This window comes from Schistocerca nitens, chromosome 8 (genome assembly GCF_023898315.1).
Source record: "Schistocerca nitens isolate TAMUIC-IGC-003100 chromosome 8, iqSchNite1.1, whole genome shotgun sequence".
In the NCBI taxonomy this organism is placed as follows: domain Eukaryota; kingdom Metazoa; phylum Arthropoda; class Insecta; order Orthoptera; family Acrididae; genus Schistocerca; species Schistocerca nitens.
The window spans coordinates 48,075,976-48,093,654 of NC_064621.1; the positions used below are offsets into that span (position 1 = coordinate 48,075,976).

General features: G+C 40.4%; 1 protein-coding gene across 1 annotated transcript in view; it reads left to right on the forward strand.

Annotated features, from left to right (window-relative positions):
- LOC126199146 (ras-specific guanine nucleotide-releasing factor 2-like) overlaps positions 1 to 17,679 on the forward strand; it is a 1,534,440-nt gene that overhangs the window by 1,392,767 nt on the left and 123,994 nt on the right. Inside the window, exon 25 of the mRNA XM_049935901.1 lies at positions 5,101 to 5,298. Within this exon, the coding sequence (XP_049791858.1) occupies positions 5,101 to 5,298 (198 nt within the window). The remainder of the gene's footprint in view (positions 1 to 5,100; positions 5,299 to 17,679) is intronic.

Here is a 17,679-nt window from a genome sequence, read left to right on the forward strand (position 1 = left end):
TTAAATCTTTAGGTCCTACCCAGAACCTCTTCCCTGAGTCTACTTCTGTCCTTACCTCTCCAAAACCCCACACACCCACATTCTACATGCTCCACAAAATTCACAAACCCAGTAATCCTGGACACCCCCTTACAACTGGTAATTGTGCCCCAAATGAAAGGTTTTTTGCCTCATTGACAAATACCTCCAACAAACTGCCCACTATCTAGCCTCCCACAACCACTTCATTGACCGACCCTCCACTATCACTGCTCCTTTACCTTCTGGATCCCTGCTCAACACTTCCAACACCACTTTCCTACACACCAACATACCTCATGCACATGGTCTTGCCCTCAGACTACAAACCCATTACCTTTTTCCTCATACACATTAGTAACGTTATTCAAACACACAACCACTTCTATTCTGAAAGGAAGTTATACAAACAGCACAACCAAGGGCACCTACATTGCACCCTTCTACACCATCCTGTTTATGGGCCATCTAGAGGAAATCTTCCTAGCCTCCCAACACCTCAAACACCTTGTCTGGTTCAGATTAATTGATGATCTGGACTGAGGGCCAAGAAATCCTATCCTCATTCTTTCACAGTCCAACACCTCTCCCATCCACATCACCTGATCCTCCTCATCACAGTGTGCCACCTTCTTGGATGTTGACCTCCTCCTCTCTGACAGCCCCAGCCACACCTCTGTCCACCAACCACGTGCATTTTGACAGCTACCATCCCATCCACACCAAAAAATCCCTTCCACACAACCTGGCCACCTGGTAAAAACATATTTGCAGTGGCAAGAAGTCCCTTCCCCTGTATACTGAGGGTCTCACAAGGTCCTTCACAGTGTGGCACTATCTCCCAGACCTAGTCTGCAAACAGATTTCCAAGAACAAATTTCAAAGGTGCGCCCCCTCCATCATCCAATACCACCCAAGACTGGAAGAACTGAACCACATCTTTTGTCATGGTTTTGATTATGATCCTGCCCTGAAATGAGGGACATCCTACCCAAGATTCTTCCCACCCCTTACAAAGTAGTTTTCTAAGGCCCACTCAACCACCACATCCTAGTCCATCCCTAAATCACTCCCAATCCCAGCTCCTTGCCACAATGGTCCGTGTGCAAGACCCAGGTGCAACAGATGCCCTATCCATCCTGCCAACACAACCTGTTCCAATCCTTTCACAGGCTTATCCTTCCCAATCAAAGACTAGTTCACGTGTGAAAGCAGCCATGTCATATACCAGCGCTGCTACAATAACTGCAGAGCTTTTTATGTTGATATGACTACCAACCAGCTTTCTAACAGGATAAATGGCCACCACCAAACTGTGGCCAAAAGCATACTGATGCACAATGTGCAGCTGAACATAACGTGTTTATTTCAATGGCTGCTTCACACCTGCACCATCTGGATCCTCCCTTTATCAGATTTTCTGAACTCGTCATAAGGGAGTCATCCTCGCACCACATTCTCTGCTCCCAAAATTGTTCTGGTCTTAAGCTATGATAGCCTACTGTAACCACACCATCTACCCAACAGTGTCACCCCTCTGTAATATAATCTTCTCCCAGTTCATTTCCTGTCGTCCTCATTGTTTGTCGCTCTCTGCCAACACACTTACTAGTCTTCTACCTTCTCATGCATGTCTTCTTTTCAGTTCTATTCTGATTCTCATCCCCTCCTTATCCCCCCCCCCCCCCCCCCCCTGCTGCTCCGCACCCCCTCTACCCAACAGCTTTCCAATGCTGCATTTAGCATCCTTGTCATACCACATTCTAGTTCCTGCACACCGCCAGACAGCACTCTTCTCTCCCCCAACCTATATTTTGCATTCCCTCCCCTATCCCTTCCCAACTCTAGATTGCTGCTTTCATTCAATGCAACAATTGCCGTCTGGTCAGAAGAGCTGGAGATAATGGTAATGTGTGCATGAGGTATGTGTGCTTGTGTGAATATGAGTGTGTTTTCCTTTCTTTTCTGAAGAAGGCTTTGGCCAAAAGCTCAGTTTTAACAGTCTTTTCATTGTGCCTGTCTGCAACTCGTTATCTTTATGGTGTGAATGAATCTATCCTTTCCATAATTGTTAATATCCCAAACTCTTTAAGATAGGTGTAAACTATCCTAAGTAAGCCTACATATGATGTAAAGTTTCAATAACCGCCTACATATGATGACCCTTGGTATATCCTGCAACCCCCTACATATTGGTTCCTTAGTATGGATGAGGAGGAAAATATTAGATTGATTATAGACTGAACAGAGACATTTCAACAATCAATCTTTCTGCACTCTGTACGTGAATGGAATGGGAAAAAGCTCTAATAACTGGTACCAAAAGACAAAGTCTCTGCCATGCACTTCATAGCAATTTGCAGAGTATGGGTCAGGATGTAAATGAACTAATAAAAGTCAGCTGTAGTGGGTAGTGTCTTGACTAGTGTTTATTGTCTATGTGAGAGACTGGCTCAAAACTTTTAGTGTCTCACATCTGTTAAATTAGTGACATAAAATGTTAATTCAATAAATATATTACACTTAAGAGCCAAAGAAACAAGTACACCTGCCTAATGTGGTGTACTGCCCCTGTGAGGATGCTGAAGTGCTGCAACATGATGTGGCATGGACTCAACTAATGTCTGAAGTAGTACTGGAGGGGCTGACACCATGAATCTTGCAGAACTGTCCATAAATCTGTAAAATCCATGGAGATCTCTCCTGAACAACACATTGCAAGGCATTCCAAATATGCTCAATGATGTTCATGCCTGGGGAGTTTGGCAGCCAGCGGAAGTTTTTACACTCAGAACAGTGTTTCTGGAGACACTCTGTAGCATTTTGGAACATGTAGGGTGTTACATTGTCCTGCATGAATTGTCCAAGTCTGTCAGAATGCACAAGGGACATGAGTGGATGCAGGTGATCAGACACGATGCTTACATATGTGTCACCTGTCAGAGTTGTATCTAAACATATCAGAGGTCTCATACCACTCCAAATGTACATGCCTCACACCATTACGGAGCCTCCAGCAGCTTGAACAGTACCCTGCTGACATGCAGGGTCCATGAATTTATAAGGTTGTCTCCATACCCATACTCATCCATCCACTGGATACAATTTGAAATGAGACTCGTCTGACCAGGAAATATGTTTCCAGTCATCAACAGTTCAATATCGGTGTTGATGGGCCCAGGCAAAGCATAAAGCTTCGTGTCATGCAGTTATCAAGGGTACACTAGTGGACCTTCATCTCCAAAAGCCCATATCAATGATGTTTCGTTGAATGGTTTGCACGCTGACACTTGTTGATGGCCCAGCATTGAAATCTGCAGCAATTTGCAGAAGGGTTGCACTTCTGTCACATTGAACAAGTCTCTTCAATCGTTGTTGGTCCTGTTCTTGCAGGATCTTTTTCTGGCCACAGAGGTGTCAAGGATTTGTTGTTTTACCAGATTCCTGATATTCACGGTACACTTGTGAAAAGGTCATATAGGACAATCCCCACTTCATTGCAACCTCGGAGATGCTGTGTCCCATCGCTCATGCGCTGACTATAACACCGTGCTCAGACTCATTTAAATCTTGATAATCTGCCATTGTATCAGCAGTAACCGATGTAACACCTGTGCCAGACACTTGTCTTATATAGGTGTTGCGGCCGGCCGGTGTGGCCGTGCGGTTCTAGGCGCTTCAGTCTGGAACCGCGTGACCGCTACGGTCGCAGGTTCAAATCCTGCCTCGGGCATGGATGTGTGTGATGTCCTTAGGTTGGTTAGGTTTAAGTAGTTCTAAGTTCTAGGGGACTGATGACCACAGATGTTAAGTCCCATAGTGCTCAGAGCCATTTTATATAGGTGTTGCCAACCGCAGCACTGTATTCTGCCTGATTAAGTATCTTTGCATTTCAATATGCATGCCTATACCAGTTTCTTTGGTGCTTCAATGTATATGGAAGTAAAATTATATGTTAAGAAAAGCTTGCATATTGATGACAGGTACCCACAGCTCATCAGTGTTACTGGTTTTGTGCAACCTTAAACCAGTCTGTGTTGAACTTGCACAGCATCTGTAGGTGCTTCAGTAGAACATTGTGCTCTAACTGTTTCTCTTTTTTGACGTAATGAATCGCTTGTAAATATGACTGCATAAAATAGATGTCTCACCAGACTTTAAGGTTTTGAATCATGAACTTACTTTTCTGAACAAAGAGTCCATAAGAGATGCTGAGAGATATGTGGAACAAAAAAAGTGCATAATGTATTTTTGCTATTGCCAGTAGGGCCTATGTCTCCAACTGTGTGTGTAAATATGGTATGAAGAATGAGATTTTCACTCTGCAGCGGAGTGTGTGCTGATATGAAACTTCCTGGCAGATTAAAACTGTGTGCCCGACCGAGACTCGAACTCGGGACCTTTGCCTTTCGCGGGCAAGTGCTCTACCATCTGAGCTACCGAAGCACGACTCACGCCCGGTCTCACAGCTTTACTTCTGCCAGTATCTCGTCTCCTACCTTCCAAACTTTACGGAAGCTCTCCTGCGAATCTTGCAGAACTAGCACTCCTGAAAGAAAGGATATTGCGGAGACATGGCTTAGCCACAGCCTGGGGGATGTTTCCGGAATGAGATTTTCACTCTGCAGCGGAGTGTGCGCTGATATGAAACGAGATACTGGCAGAAGTAAAGCTGTGAGACCGGGCGTGAGCCGTGCTTCGGTAGCTCAGATGGTAGAGCACTTGCCCGCGAAAGGCAAAGGTCCCAAGTTCGAGTCTCGGTCGGGCACACAGTTTTAATCTGCCAGGAAGTTTCATGGTATGAAGACTTCAAAATTTTGTATATTACATACTGATATTGCTTTTCATAAATTACTATTAGCTAGCTAGTCAGTTATACTGGCTGAAACTCAAAATGCCTGGATCTTCTCAAAAACAGAACAGTGTAGAAAAACAAGGGCATATTAACTGACCATGAGACAAGTCAATCAATATAGTACAATGTAACAATGATATACTATTTTCCAGTTACCAAGCTTTTATCACATTTAATGCTGTAAGTTTGAGACTTCTGACTAATAAAACCTGTTATTAATTTTCTAGGTGTCACAGTTAGTTGTATCTGAAATCATTCGACGCTCAAATATGACTGCAAGAATTCAAGCTATTGAGAAGTGGGCCGCTGTAGCTGATATCTCACGGTGTCTACATAACTTCAATGGTGTTCTGCAAGTCTGTGCAGCCTTTACCAACAGTTCTGTATTCAGACTGAAGAAAACTTGGGAGAAAGTCTCAAAAACAGTATGTTGTATGTTAAAAGTCTTGACTTGTTAGAATAATATAACAAAGTGCAGAAGGGGTATCATATCACTGAATACTGAAAATGAAGCACTAGTTAATGCATTCTACATATGTTGAAAGGAGCCTGGTAACGATGTACAGAATTACAGTCTTAAATATCCTGTTGGTTGGTTGCTGCCTGTATGTGAGCTTCATTCATAACTATTTATTTGATCTTGTGCTAGTCACCACTACCTCCCTCTGACTCCACTCATCATTTTCCTCTCTTTTCCATTTTCATTCACTCATTTGATTATTTTGAGCTTACTCCTCCTTTTGTAGTTATCCTACATTACTAATGCAAAATACCATCCTCACAATTACTAGAATTATAAATTTCCTTTCTCTTTCCCATAAGCACTGATGCTCAAATTGTTATTGGCACTGAAAGCTGGCTAAAGCCAGAGATAAGCTCAGCTGAAATTTTTTGTGAAGAACTTAACGTTGTTCCAAAAGGCTAGGCTAAACACGGTGGCATTGGTGTGTTTGTTGCTGGTAGAAGTAGTTTGTCTTGTTGATTGAAGTAGATAATTCCTGTGATTTAGTATGGGCAGAAGTCATTGTTGGCAACTGGAATAAAACAATAATTTGATCCTTTTACTGACCTTCGAATTCAGATAATACAATTGCTGGAAGGTTCAAAGAAAACTTGAGTTTGATTTCAAACATGTATCTGACTCATGTTATTATAGTTGGTGGTGACTTTAATTTACCCTCAATATGTCGGTGAAAATACATGTTTAGTCCCGGAGGTATACATAAAACATCATATGAAATTGCACTAAACACATTCTCTGAAAATTATTTTGAGCAGTTAGTTCATGAGTCCTTGCAAATAGTAAACAGTTGTGAAAACACCTTTGATCTCTTAGCAACAAAAATCTTGAGTTAATAATGAGCATCAAAATGGATACAGGGATTAGTGAACACAGGATTGTCATAGTGAGATTGAACATTGTAACACTCAAATCCTCCAAAAAGAAACAAAAAGTATACCTATTCAAAAAAGCAGAAAAAAATTCACTTGATGCCTTCCTGAGAGACAATCTCCACTCCTTCCACATTAACAGTATAAATGTAGACCAGATGTGGCTTCAATTCAGAGAAATAGTATCAGCAGCAATTAAGAGATTTATACCAAATAAATTAACAAACGACAGAGCTGATCCTCGTTGGTACACAAAACAGGTCAGAACACTGTTGCAGAAACAATGAAACAAACTTGCCAAATTTAAGCAGATGCAAAATCCCCAAGATTGGTGGTCTTTTACAGAAACTTGAAATTTAGTGCGAACTTCAATGCGAGATGCTTATAATAGTTTCCACAATGTAACTTTGTCTTGAAATCTGGGAGAAAATCCAAAGAGATTCTGGTCGTATGTGAAGTATGTTAGCGGCAAGACACAATCAATGCCTTCTCTGTGTGATAGTAATGGAGATACTATCGAAGACAGTGCTGCCAAAGCAGAGTTACTAAACACAGCCTCCCGAAATGCCTTCAAAAAGAAGACGAAGTAAATATTCCAGAATTCTAATCAAGAACAGCTGTCAATATGAATAAGGTAGAAGTAAATATCCTCGGATTATTGAAGCAACTTAAATTGCATAATAAAAGCAAGTCGTCTGGTCCAGACAGTATACAAATTAGGTTCCTTTCAGAGTATGCTGATGCAATAGCTCCATACTTAAGTCATATACAACAGTTTGCTCAATGAAAGATCCATAGCCAAAGAGTGGAAAGTTGCACAGTTCACATCAATGTTAAAGAAAGGTAGTAGGAGTAATCCACTAAATTATAATCCATTAAATTACAGGCCCATATCATTAACATCAATATGCAGCAGGATTCCGGAACGTATATTTTGTTCGAACATTATCAATCACCTCAAAGAAAACGGTCTTTTGACACACAGTCAACATGGATCTAGAAAACATCATTCTTGTGAAACACACCTAGCTCTTTATCTGCATGAACTGTTGAGTGCCATTGACAAGGGATTACAGATAGATTTTGTAGTTTTGGATTTCCGGAAGGCTTTTGACAGTGTACTACACAAGCAGCTTGTAACGAAGTTGTGTGCTTATGGAATGTCATCTCAGTTATGTGACTGGATTTGTGATTTCATGTCAGAGAGGTCACAGTTCATAGTAATTGATGGAAAGTCATAGAGTAAAAAACTAGTGATTTCTGCCATTCCCCAAGGTAGTGTTATAGGCCCTTTGCTGTTCCTTGTCTATATAAATGATTTGGGAGACAATCTGAGAAGCTGTCTTAGGTTTTTTTTAGATGATGCTGTCATTTATCAACTAATAAACTCATCAGAAGATCAAAACAAATTGCAAAACAATTTAGAAAAGATACATGTATGGTGTGAAAATTGGCAGTTGAACCTAAATAATGAAAAGTGTGAGGTCATCTGCATGACTGCTAAAAGGAATCTGTTAAACTTCAGTTTCACGATATATCAGTCAAACCTAAAGGCCGTAAATTCAACTAAACCTCTAGGAATTACAATTACGAATAACTTAAATTGGAAGAAACACATAGAAAATATTGTGGGGTAGGCTAACAAAAGACTGCATTTTATTGACAGGACACTTAGAAAATGTATCAGATCTACTAAGGAGACTGCCTACACTGTGCTTGTCTATCCTCTTTTAGAATACTGAGTACATAGAAAAAGTTCAAAGAAGTTCAGCACGTTTTGTAGTGCCGCAAAATATTGGAGAGAGTGTCACTGAAATGATACAGGATTTGGAGTGGACGTCATTAAAACAAAGGTGTTTTTCATTGTGCCAGAATCTTCTCACGAAATTTCAATCACCTACTTTCTCCTCCAAAAGTGAAAATATTTTGTTGACACTGGCCGTCATAGGGTAAATGATCAGAATGATAAAATAATGGAAATAAAAGCTTGAATGGAAAGAGATAGATGTTTGTTCTTTCCGCGCGCTATACAAGATCGGAATAACAGAGAATTGTAGTTTGATGAACCATTTGCCAGGCACTTAAATGTGATTTGCAGAGTATCCATGTAGATGTAGTTGTAGTAAGTTTGGTGAATGGTTTTCTGCTTTATTACATTTTCTCCCCTTGCCTGTTACACTGTTATCTCTTTAATTTTTTCATTTTTCCTCTGTATTAACATTATCTGAGTCTTATATTTTACTCAGACTTTATGAGTGACTGATAACTGGATGATGGTATCATCTCTGTGACAAACACGTCCTAACTTTATGAAATAATTAGAGGTATATTCACTATTAATTAGAGTCTACAACTCTTTCAACTTTCTTTCTGTCTATGATATTTTCTTTCTTGTATAATTTTGAGCACCATGTCATTGTCCTTATCACACTTCCAATCTTCAAATTTCCTTCAGTACTGTTATCTATCCAATAATAGGTATGTACTCAAGACTTCGGCTTGAATTTTTGATATTAATATCAATCAGATCACAGCTTCCTATTTGGATATAACTAATGTGTCTTGTTTAAGTTCACTATTCTCACTTTTTCTCTCTACCTTGTAAAAATTTGTGGTTGAGGGTGTCAACTTGGGATAAGCCATTGTATCAAATGATCTGAGGAGCACTTAAAAAGTCATTCCATAACAATCTAATCAAAACTTTGTGTATAGTAAGCAGCATTAAATTATCTACAATTAGAAACTGTAAAGAAAGATTTTTTTCTGTTTAATTACCTCCAGAATTATCCAGGACATTTCACAATGCCAAAACATACTATGCTTTGCATTTCAGCAATTGCATTCTTTTAACACCCCTGTGGAGTTCCCTCCACAGTCATGCTGTTAAAGAAACACTTTTGCATAATAAACAGTGTTACCATGCTGAATGTCTTAAAACAAATCAGAAACATTGAATAAAACATAGCTAATTTATATACGTAATTAATGTGATATCTGTCAACATAACATCTTTCATAGTGTCTGTGTTTCTATAATTGGTGAAAGTTTCTTAACTGCTCCCTATTCTTATTGGTGTAATGTTCTTGACTATTTTGTTCATTGTTATTGTTTGTTAATTTTGCATGTTTTTAGTACTAAAACTATAATTATCAAGATGGTCACCATCCGTTTTTACTGACAGTCCTGGTTTTAATTATTGTTCCAAAAAATTATTAATGGTGGTCATTTGTACTTGCAGAGCTGTTGATGTTAGCATGTAAGATTGTATTTGAAGATAAATTTCTTAATCATTATAACTGTGTAGTAGAAAATAACAATAGCTTACCTCACCATTTTGCAAGGGAGGTGAACAGTAAAAGTCTAGAGCGTTGTTTATGCACCACATCTTTATTGACTGACATAATCATAAGTACTTTTAACAGTGTAAAATTTATGATGCTACTAAAACTGATTGTAATTTACTTTTCACTCATAGGATCACATCTTTTTCTTCTTCTTCTTCTTTTTCTGTAGTCAACATAAACTTATTGTGAACTGCATATCTCATGATCTCACTGTTCTTTTTTCCAAAGCTATTTCTGCCTGAGTGTTACTTATGGTTCCAGAAATCCATATACCTTGTTTCTGAGTGTGTTTCTGTTGTAATGGTACAAACAAATTTGACTTGTACTTAAGTGAAAATGACAAGTTTTCTGTTTGATTTGAAACTTCATTGGTAATCAACTCATCTTTTCAGCAAGTGTAGCAATGACCTTTCATTTGATTCCTTTTGTTTCATTATTTGAGACTTGCAGGCTTTTATTGGTCATTTGAAGATGAGTAAAGCTTCCTCTCTTATAGTAATTCAATAAGAGGATTAGTGAGTTGGCTTCTTCCAAATTAGTGTTCTAGAATGAAAAGTGTCAAAGTTTGTTTTTCTTCTTTCTTCTTTGTTATAACACTGAAATTTACAAAATCTTTACTTCTGTACGTGACATACTGATAAACATGCAAAAATAGACTCAGGCCTGGTGACCACACACACATTCATACCTGGGCAGCTCACACACATGGTCACTGCATCGGGCACTCATACTTAAATGCTGTGAGCTTTGATTTCATCTGGGGTGGATAGTGGTGATGCAGAAGAGGTGTGAGATGAGAAGGGGAGGTGGATTGTGGCAAAATGAGATGGAGTGCTGGAGGTGGTGAGGTTGCAGCATTGGGACGTGGAAACAGAGAAGGGAAAATGACTGTGCAGGTGCACTGGGGGAGGGGGGAGGGGGGGAGAGGAGGAGATAATAAGTATGTGTGATGTTGGAGTGGGAGCAGGCAGGTGGGGACAGTGACTAGTGAAGGTTGAGGTCAGGGGGTTACAGGAATAATGTGTTGTAGGGAGAATTTCTGCCTGAGTAATTCGGTAAGGTAGGTCTTAGTGGGAAGAATCCAGGTTGCATAGATTGTGAAGCAGTCATTGAAGTGAAGGACGCAGTGTTGTGTGGGATACTCAGCAACTGGAAAACTGAGCTTAATTTTCAGTTACGTGATGGATAGTCCAGCTGTCTCTTGGCCACGGTTTGGGGTGATCATTCATGTGGACAGACAGCTTGTTAGTAATCATGCCCATCTAGAATGTCACACGATGTTTCCATGTAAGTCAGTCGACCACGTAGCTGCTTCTACAGGTGTCCTTGCCTCTTTGGGGTAGAAGATGCCTGTGACAGGACCGGAGTGGGTGGTACTGGGAGGACACGTGGAACAGATCACGGGGGAGGGGGAGGGATGGACAAGGATATTGTATAGTTTGGTTGGGTAGCAGAATACCACTGTGGGAGGATTGAGGAGGATATTTCTCATTTCAGGGTACAACAAAAGGTAGTCAAAGCCCTAGTGGATAATGTGATTCAGTTGTTCCATTTTTGGGTGGTACTGAGTCATGAGAAGGCTCTCCTTTGTGCCCAGTTCATATGTATGTTTGGAACGGTAGGTGACTGAGGAGACAAGGTGTGAGTGGACTGTTTGTAGACAAGGTATGGGGGGGAGGGGGGGCATAATTTTTGATCTGAAAAGGCCTCAGCGAGACCCTTGGCAGCTGGTAATGTTGCTGTTCAAAGCCCATTAATATACAAAAGCAAAAATAAGGATGCTACAATGAACACAATCAGAATCACTTACAGAGTGTCTCCGTTGTTAGTTGGCATCACCTTTGAGGTGCTTATTATCATGGTTAGCATTGCTTTTGTTCATATTGTGATCTGCATCTGATACCTGGTTTCCAGTTTTTATTCCAGACTGAAGCTGTGTGTTCACTTCTCTTTACTTGTAATGATACACAACAGGAGAACTTAATCCTGATTAGAGAAGTATTGTACATTCTTGCTTAGATAGGTATTCTCGTATACCTTTATCTTTTAATCAGGCCTAGAATTCACTGACACATAACCAAAATCAATGGTGTTTCACAAATTAACTGGTGAAAGATGAAACTGCATCTCAAGCTGATATAAGGCCAAACATCCACATTTTTGTACCATTGCAAAAGTAGAATTAATGAGAAGTAACGCTACTATTCATCTTTAATGGTAATTCTCCTTCCCCAAAATGTAGAACAAATGATATGGCATAAATGAAACACAAAAACACCTTTACAGTCTCATGATGTATATTACATAACTTCTGGTGCCTGGTTCCCTTACCCAAAATGAATTTTTTCAAGGACATCATCTTTCCACCACTGATTGTAATATTTTATTTTTTCAATACATTGTTGCAATTTCAGCACTTGGCAGTAGCCATAGTACCAAAATTGCAGTTGTGTACTGAAAAATAAAACATTAAAGTCAACAGCAAAGAGATGATGCCCTTCAAAAAATCTGTAATGGTCAAAAGGAAAATGCCCTTGAGAAAATTATGAAACTGCAAGACAGAATAGCTGACCAGTACTTAGATTCAGCGGGTGGAAGTTTAGTACTGCTGATAAAAGTACACGAAACTATCTTAGCTTTTGGTAATATTGGGCCTAGTTTCTTCCGTGGGGAGGATAGGTCTAGGTTGGGAAAGATAAAAAAGAAAGGGCATATCAGTAACACAGGAATTATTGGGGGTTATCCTCTCATCTTGGGCTCTGAATGATCGACCCTTTCTCCAACCCACCCCTCTGTCTATTGGCAGTACTAAAAATGTCACCTTTTGAAGATAATCACTGGTCAACCATTCTTCCTCATAATTTCTTTTTTATTTTTGCTCTGGTGACTATTTCTTTTGATGCAGATAACTGCTCTTTAGGCATCTGCTTCTGTTTTGTCAATATGGTTACTTCTGCAATACTCAAGTGTCATCTTTTTCATCGTTTGGTGAGCTCCTTACTTCTTGGGTGATCTTTCTTTGGTATTGAGTGATCATTTTTTCATGTTTGGTACTCTTTTGTACTTGTTTAGTGAGTGTCTTGCTCTGTTCAGCAGTCTTTTTTATGTAGTTGGTGATCTTTTTTCTGATTTTCAACAAATCACTAGTGTAAAACTTTGAACATAGCTGCTAAGGTTCAGTGACCATGTCAGAATTATATTGTAACAAATAAGCTCTCGGTCACAAATATTAAGTCCAAATTGACCTGGTTTTGGCGCTACTATTAGCCTTGTCTTCAGAATTAGACTAACTGTACTAAAACATTAGGTATATAGTACATTAATAAAATTGAAGTTAGTACTGACTCGAAAAGATGCAGTACTTACAAGTCACATATTAAAAAAGATCTCAGACGGAAAGGCGATGTCATGAACACTTGTGCGATGGCGAACCGCTAAGGGCTGCTTGTACTGTGGACAAGGGTTGCATCAAGACTGAGGTGCCCACTTTAGAAAGTGTGGGAAAGTAAACATGGTGTTGCTACGAGCGCCATCTAGTATATTAAAAAAGATCTCAGCCAGAAAGACGACGTCATGAACACTTGTGCGATGGCGAGCCGCTAAGGGCTGCTTGTACTGTGGACAAGGGTTGCAACACCACGTTTACTTGCCCACACTTTCTAAAGTGGGCACCTCAGTCTTGTTGTAACCCTTGTCCACAGTACGAGCAGCCCTTAGCGGCTCGCCATCACACAAGTGTTCATGACGTCGCCTTTCCAGCTGAGATCTTTTTTTAATATGTGACTTGTAAGTACTGCATCTTTTCAAGTCAGTACAAACTTCAATTTTATTAATGTACTATATACCTAATGTTTTAGTACAGTTAGTCTAATTCTGAAGACGACACTCATAGTAGCGTCCAAACCAGGTCAATTTTGACTTAATATTTGTGACCGAGGGCTTATTTGTTACAATATAAATCACTAGTGTAACAATGTGGCTGAAACCTGTTTGTCTAGCTGTTAAGCATTACTGTGTAGTTTTATTTCATACTGCACAATGGAAATTTCAGGTTGGAATATCAACAATATTAGGAACAGGATAGTTTTCTACTCACCATAAAGATGATGCATTGAGTTGCAGGCAGCCACAATGAAAAGAGTGTTACATATTACAGCTTTTGGCCAAAGCCTTCCTCAGCAAAGGAAACACACATGCACGCACGCACGTGCAGACACACACACACAATGCACACGACTGCTACCAGCGACAGCACCAACCGGTCAGAACTACCAGTGATGGCGGTCATGTGTGTGTGAGATGTGCTTGCTTGTGTGAATGTGTGTGTGTGTGTGTGTGTGTGTGTGTGTGTGTGTGTGTGTGTGTGTGTGTGTTTTCTTTGCTGAGGTAGGCTTTGGCCAAAAGCTTTAATGCATAAAAGTCTTTTTATTGTATCTGCCTGCAACTCAGTGGATCATCTTTATTTCATTTTACTATGCTCATGTGGAGTAAGGACTTTACATTATAAATTACGGCTACCCAGAGAGCTTTAACCACTCTGAAAAGTGAAATAGGAGGTATAGTTTCCTCATGTATTAAGAAGAAATGTAAATATAAACCATTCATACTCTTAAAGTTCGAAATGGCTAAGGTACTGAAGCATGCTGTGTGAACAGAAATTCATAGGAAGTGCACAGTAAAAGTCACAATGTACTGTGCTCCAGCTGGTGATTTTGAGTGGGCCATGAAGCAGTTAGATGCACTGTTAAAGTTTTCCAATTTGAAACAAAGTGATGTGATATTTAGCAGAGAATTTTATTTAGTTGTTCATGGCACATGTACATACTAAACTCTTTTGCTATTTCATCTAATTTAGCTCTCTCTCATAACAAGATTTATGGGAACCTGCATTGCTGCTATTAATATTTCTGTAGACACTTCAATACTGCAAAGCTTTGGTGATTGGATGATTTCTGGGAAAACTGGGAGGAAATACCCATATTATTTCTGATCATGTTATAGTATTAAGGGAAAATCAACTTACTGGCTGTAGAATGAGAAACTCAAGTAGTTAAGGTAGCTGGTACAATCAGGGATTCATATGATATTGTTCTAAATGAATACCTTTTACAGTTAGAAAGAGAACCAAATTGTGAGGATAATATCATTGATCTCCTCTCTATACAAATTGACCCAAACATTGATTCACTTAATGTAGAGCAGGAATTCAGTGATCATAAGGCCATTACAGCATCACTGATTACAGGTGACAATTGTAATATTACGAAAAGTAGAAAGATATTCCTCCATAGTAAAAGGAGTGTTGGGGGGAGAAAAACTGAAAATCATATTCAGTCATATTCAACCAGTAAGCTCTTAGATTAAGAATGCTTTTTGAAAATGTCTAGTATACATGGACAAAGTTAAAGAGTGTAATACAATATGCCTTTAATTGGTATGTGCTAAACAAAGTTGTGATGAAAAGCAAATACCCATTGTGGTTCAACATCCAAGATAGTTGCTCAGAAAGCAGTTAGAATCACATCACAGATTTAAATGTAGCCAAAGTGTTGTTAACAAACAAAATCTGAATGTATCCACAATTAGTCCAAAGAGAACCACGCAGAAAGTGTTCAGCAAATTCAAAAATAAAATTGGACATACCAATTTTACAAATATCACAATAATTTTTGATCTTACCTTATATCAATAAATACATTAAGGTGATTTATCTGCTCACTCAAGGACCGTACCGGCATCAAAAGGCAGGAGATAGAAAGCAAAATGCTATATTTCATTTTCAGAAATTTTTACACTGACAAAAATTGTTTCTTGACCTTAGGAGGAACTGTGCTATGAATATCAAAATGAAATAACAATTTCATGGAATACAGGATAGAAAGCCAACTAAACTCTTTCAACAGACAAACAGACAGACAGATTGAATCTTTCTGCTTCTGTGTAAAGCAGCACAGTATCACAGTTTGCTGGAGGAATGAAGCATTCGAACTGATTGGAACGAGATTGTAAAGTTCCCAGTTAGTATGCACCAGTTTTTTATGTGCACATTTTTTTGATAGGCCATATTGGTGGGATTTTGAGGTACAGTGAAACAGTGCACATTTTTCTAGTAAGGAAACACAAGCAAGCTTAAGGTCAGTCGCAAAAACTGTAGAAAAGATTTATCGTCAGAACATTCTTTAAAGGGTCAGTTAAATGTGATTAAGTAATCTTTCAACAGCCTCGCTGTGAGAACCAAGTAATATATAAAACCACTGAACAATGACAGAAAAAAGCATCTTGTGACTCCATGTGTAACAGGACAAAAGAATGATACAGGAGGTGCAACATAAATGATACACAGAATAACTGACATGACTTGTGCAAACTGAAAGAACATAGAGGGATCAGCACTGCTCCGCACATGTCTAGGTTTGGGTTGCTTGTAGCCAACGCAGCGTAGATTGTGCCATGTGGCACGCCCACACTGATTCATTTGGCAGTCAATTTAAGTACACACACGTGGCGACACTGCATTATGCACACTAACATGTACTAGTAGCAGGATACGATGTGCCTTTCCCTCACCAAAAGACAGCACCTGGGTGATGGAGGAAATGCTGGCAGCCCAACGAGAGACACGTCCGTCAGATCTGGAGCAGCAGCAGTAGATGTGTATAGCAGGAATGGGACAATGTGCCGGGCAGACACCAGAGTGTATGGCTGAAACACGTGGAAGTGTGGGCTTGCACGGTGCCCGATGACAGCACCAGGGAGAAGGTGCTGTCACCATCTCTGCACTGCCATCGGCAAGCAGATCCCAGTGCGGGGGAGACGGTGCCGGACTGACTGGTGACAGTAGGTGAGACAGTGATGGCGGGGTGCTAGTGGAGGCAGCCCGACCAGAATGGCAGGCTGTGGCAACAGATCTGAGGCTGGAGACGGATTCGCACATGGCACTGGGAAACTGGAACTCCAGTGCACTGCCAGCAGAATGGGGACACCTCCACAGGAGGCAACGATGGACTCGAGGCAGAGGGCAGTGGGGCAGGCTCCGGCAACAGTGACTGCATTTGTGAACTGGTTTCTTCTGGCAGAGAGCAGGGTTGAAACTGATCAAACTGTTGTGACACCAGCCCATCGGCCTTATGGAGTCACAAAAACAGTGTCTCCAGTGACGGATGATAGTGCCGGTATCCACTCGGGCATGTGATCGATCCCGTGCGTTCTCACCAGCAATCCTGGCTCAGAGTGGCCAGATGAGCCCAACTGTGGCAGGTGCAGCACAGGCCACAGAAGATGGAGAGTTGTGCGTGGCTACCAGCCCTGAAGTTACTTGTCCGGGCTCTGCTCCCTAATAGGTGTGCAGTGGTAGGTGCTCAGAAAATGGAGAATCCTGTTGTCCACTGAAGAATCCACAGCAGACTTTTTCATTTGGGACTTGAACATAGGCACTAGGGTGGAATGGCGTGATGGAAACAAAACAATTGAAATATGTGGGATATGAATTAGGGCTACTTATCAGAAACTAAGCTACAATGCAACCCCTCAACAGGGAAAAAACCCTCAAAAGTGTACAAAATGTGACCTCAGCTGATGTTGATGCATGCCGGAGAATGTAATGAAACTGGGAAAGTACATCCAAAACCAAGAGCTGAGAAGAATTAGAGAAGGGACCCACAAAGTCTACATGAAAGCGCTCCTGTGGCTGCTGTGGAGCAGGCCAAGGGGGACAGAGACACCCTGGGAGCATTAACTACACAAAACCTCAGTTTTTTCAACCTTTTGTTGTTTATTTGGCATTTGAGGTTCTGTGGATGGATTTCAACCTCTGCCAGACCGTGTCTCTGCTGTTATGTCTATACCTCACACCTCATCCTCAGAGGAGCTTGAGACATTCCTAACCTGATAGCATACTACCATAAAATCCTGCTGGGGTTGGCCCCATCAGCCCACCCATTGCTTTCCTTCTTATGTAAGAATTTACCTTTTTGCTAGAGTCTAGACTGCATACGTACTTTTCAAATGTTGAAATCCAAACTACCCTTGTTTTCCTGTGCTCTCTTCGGACTAGCATGAAGTTCGGTGCCT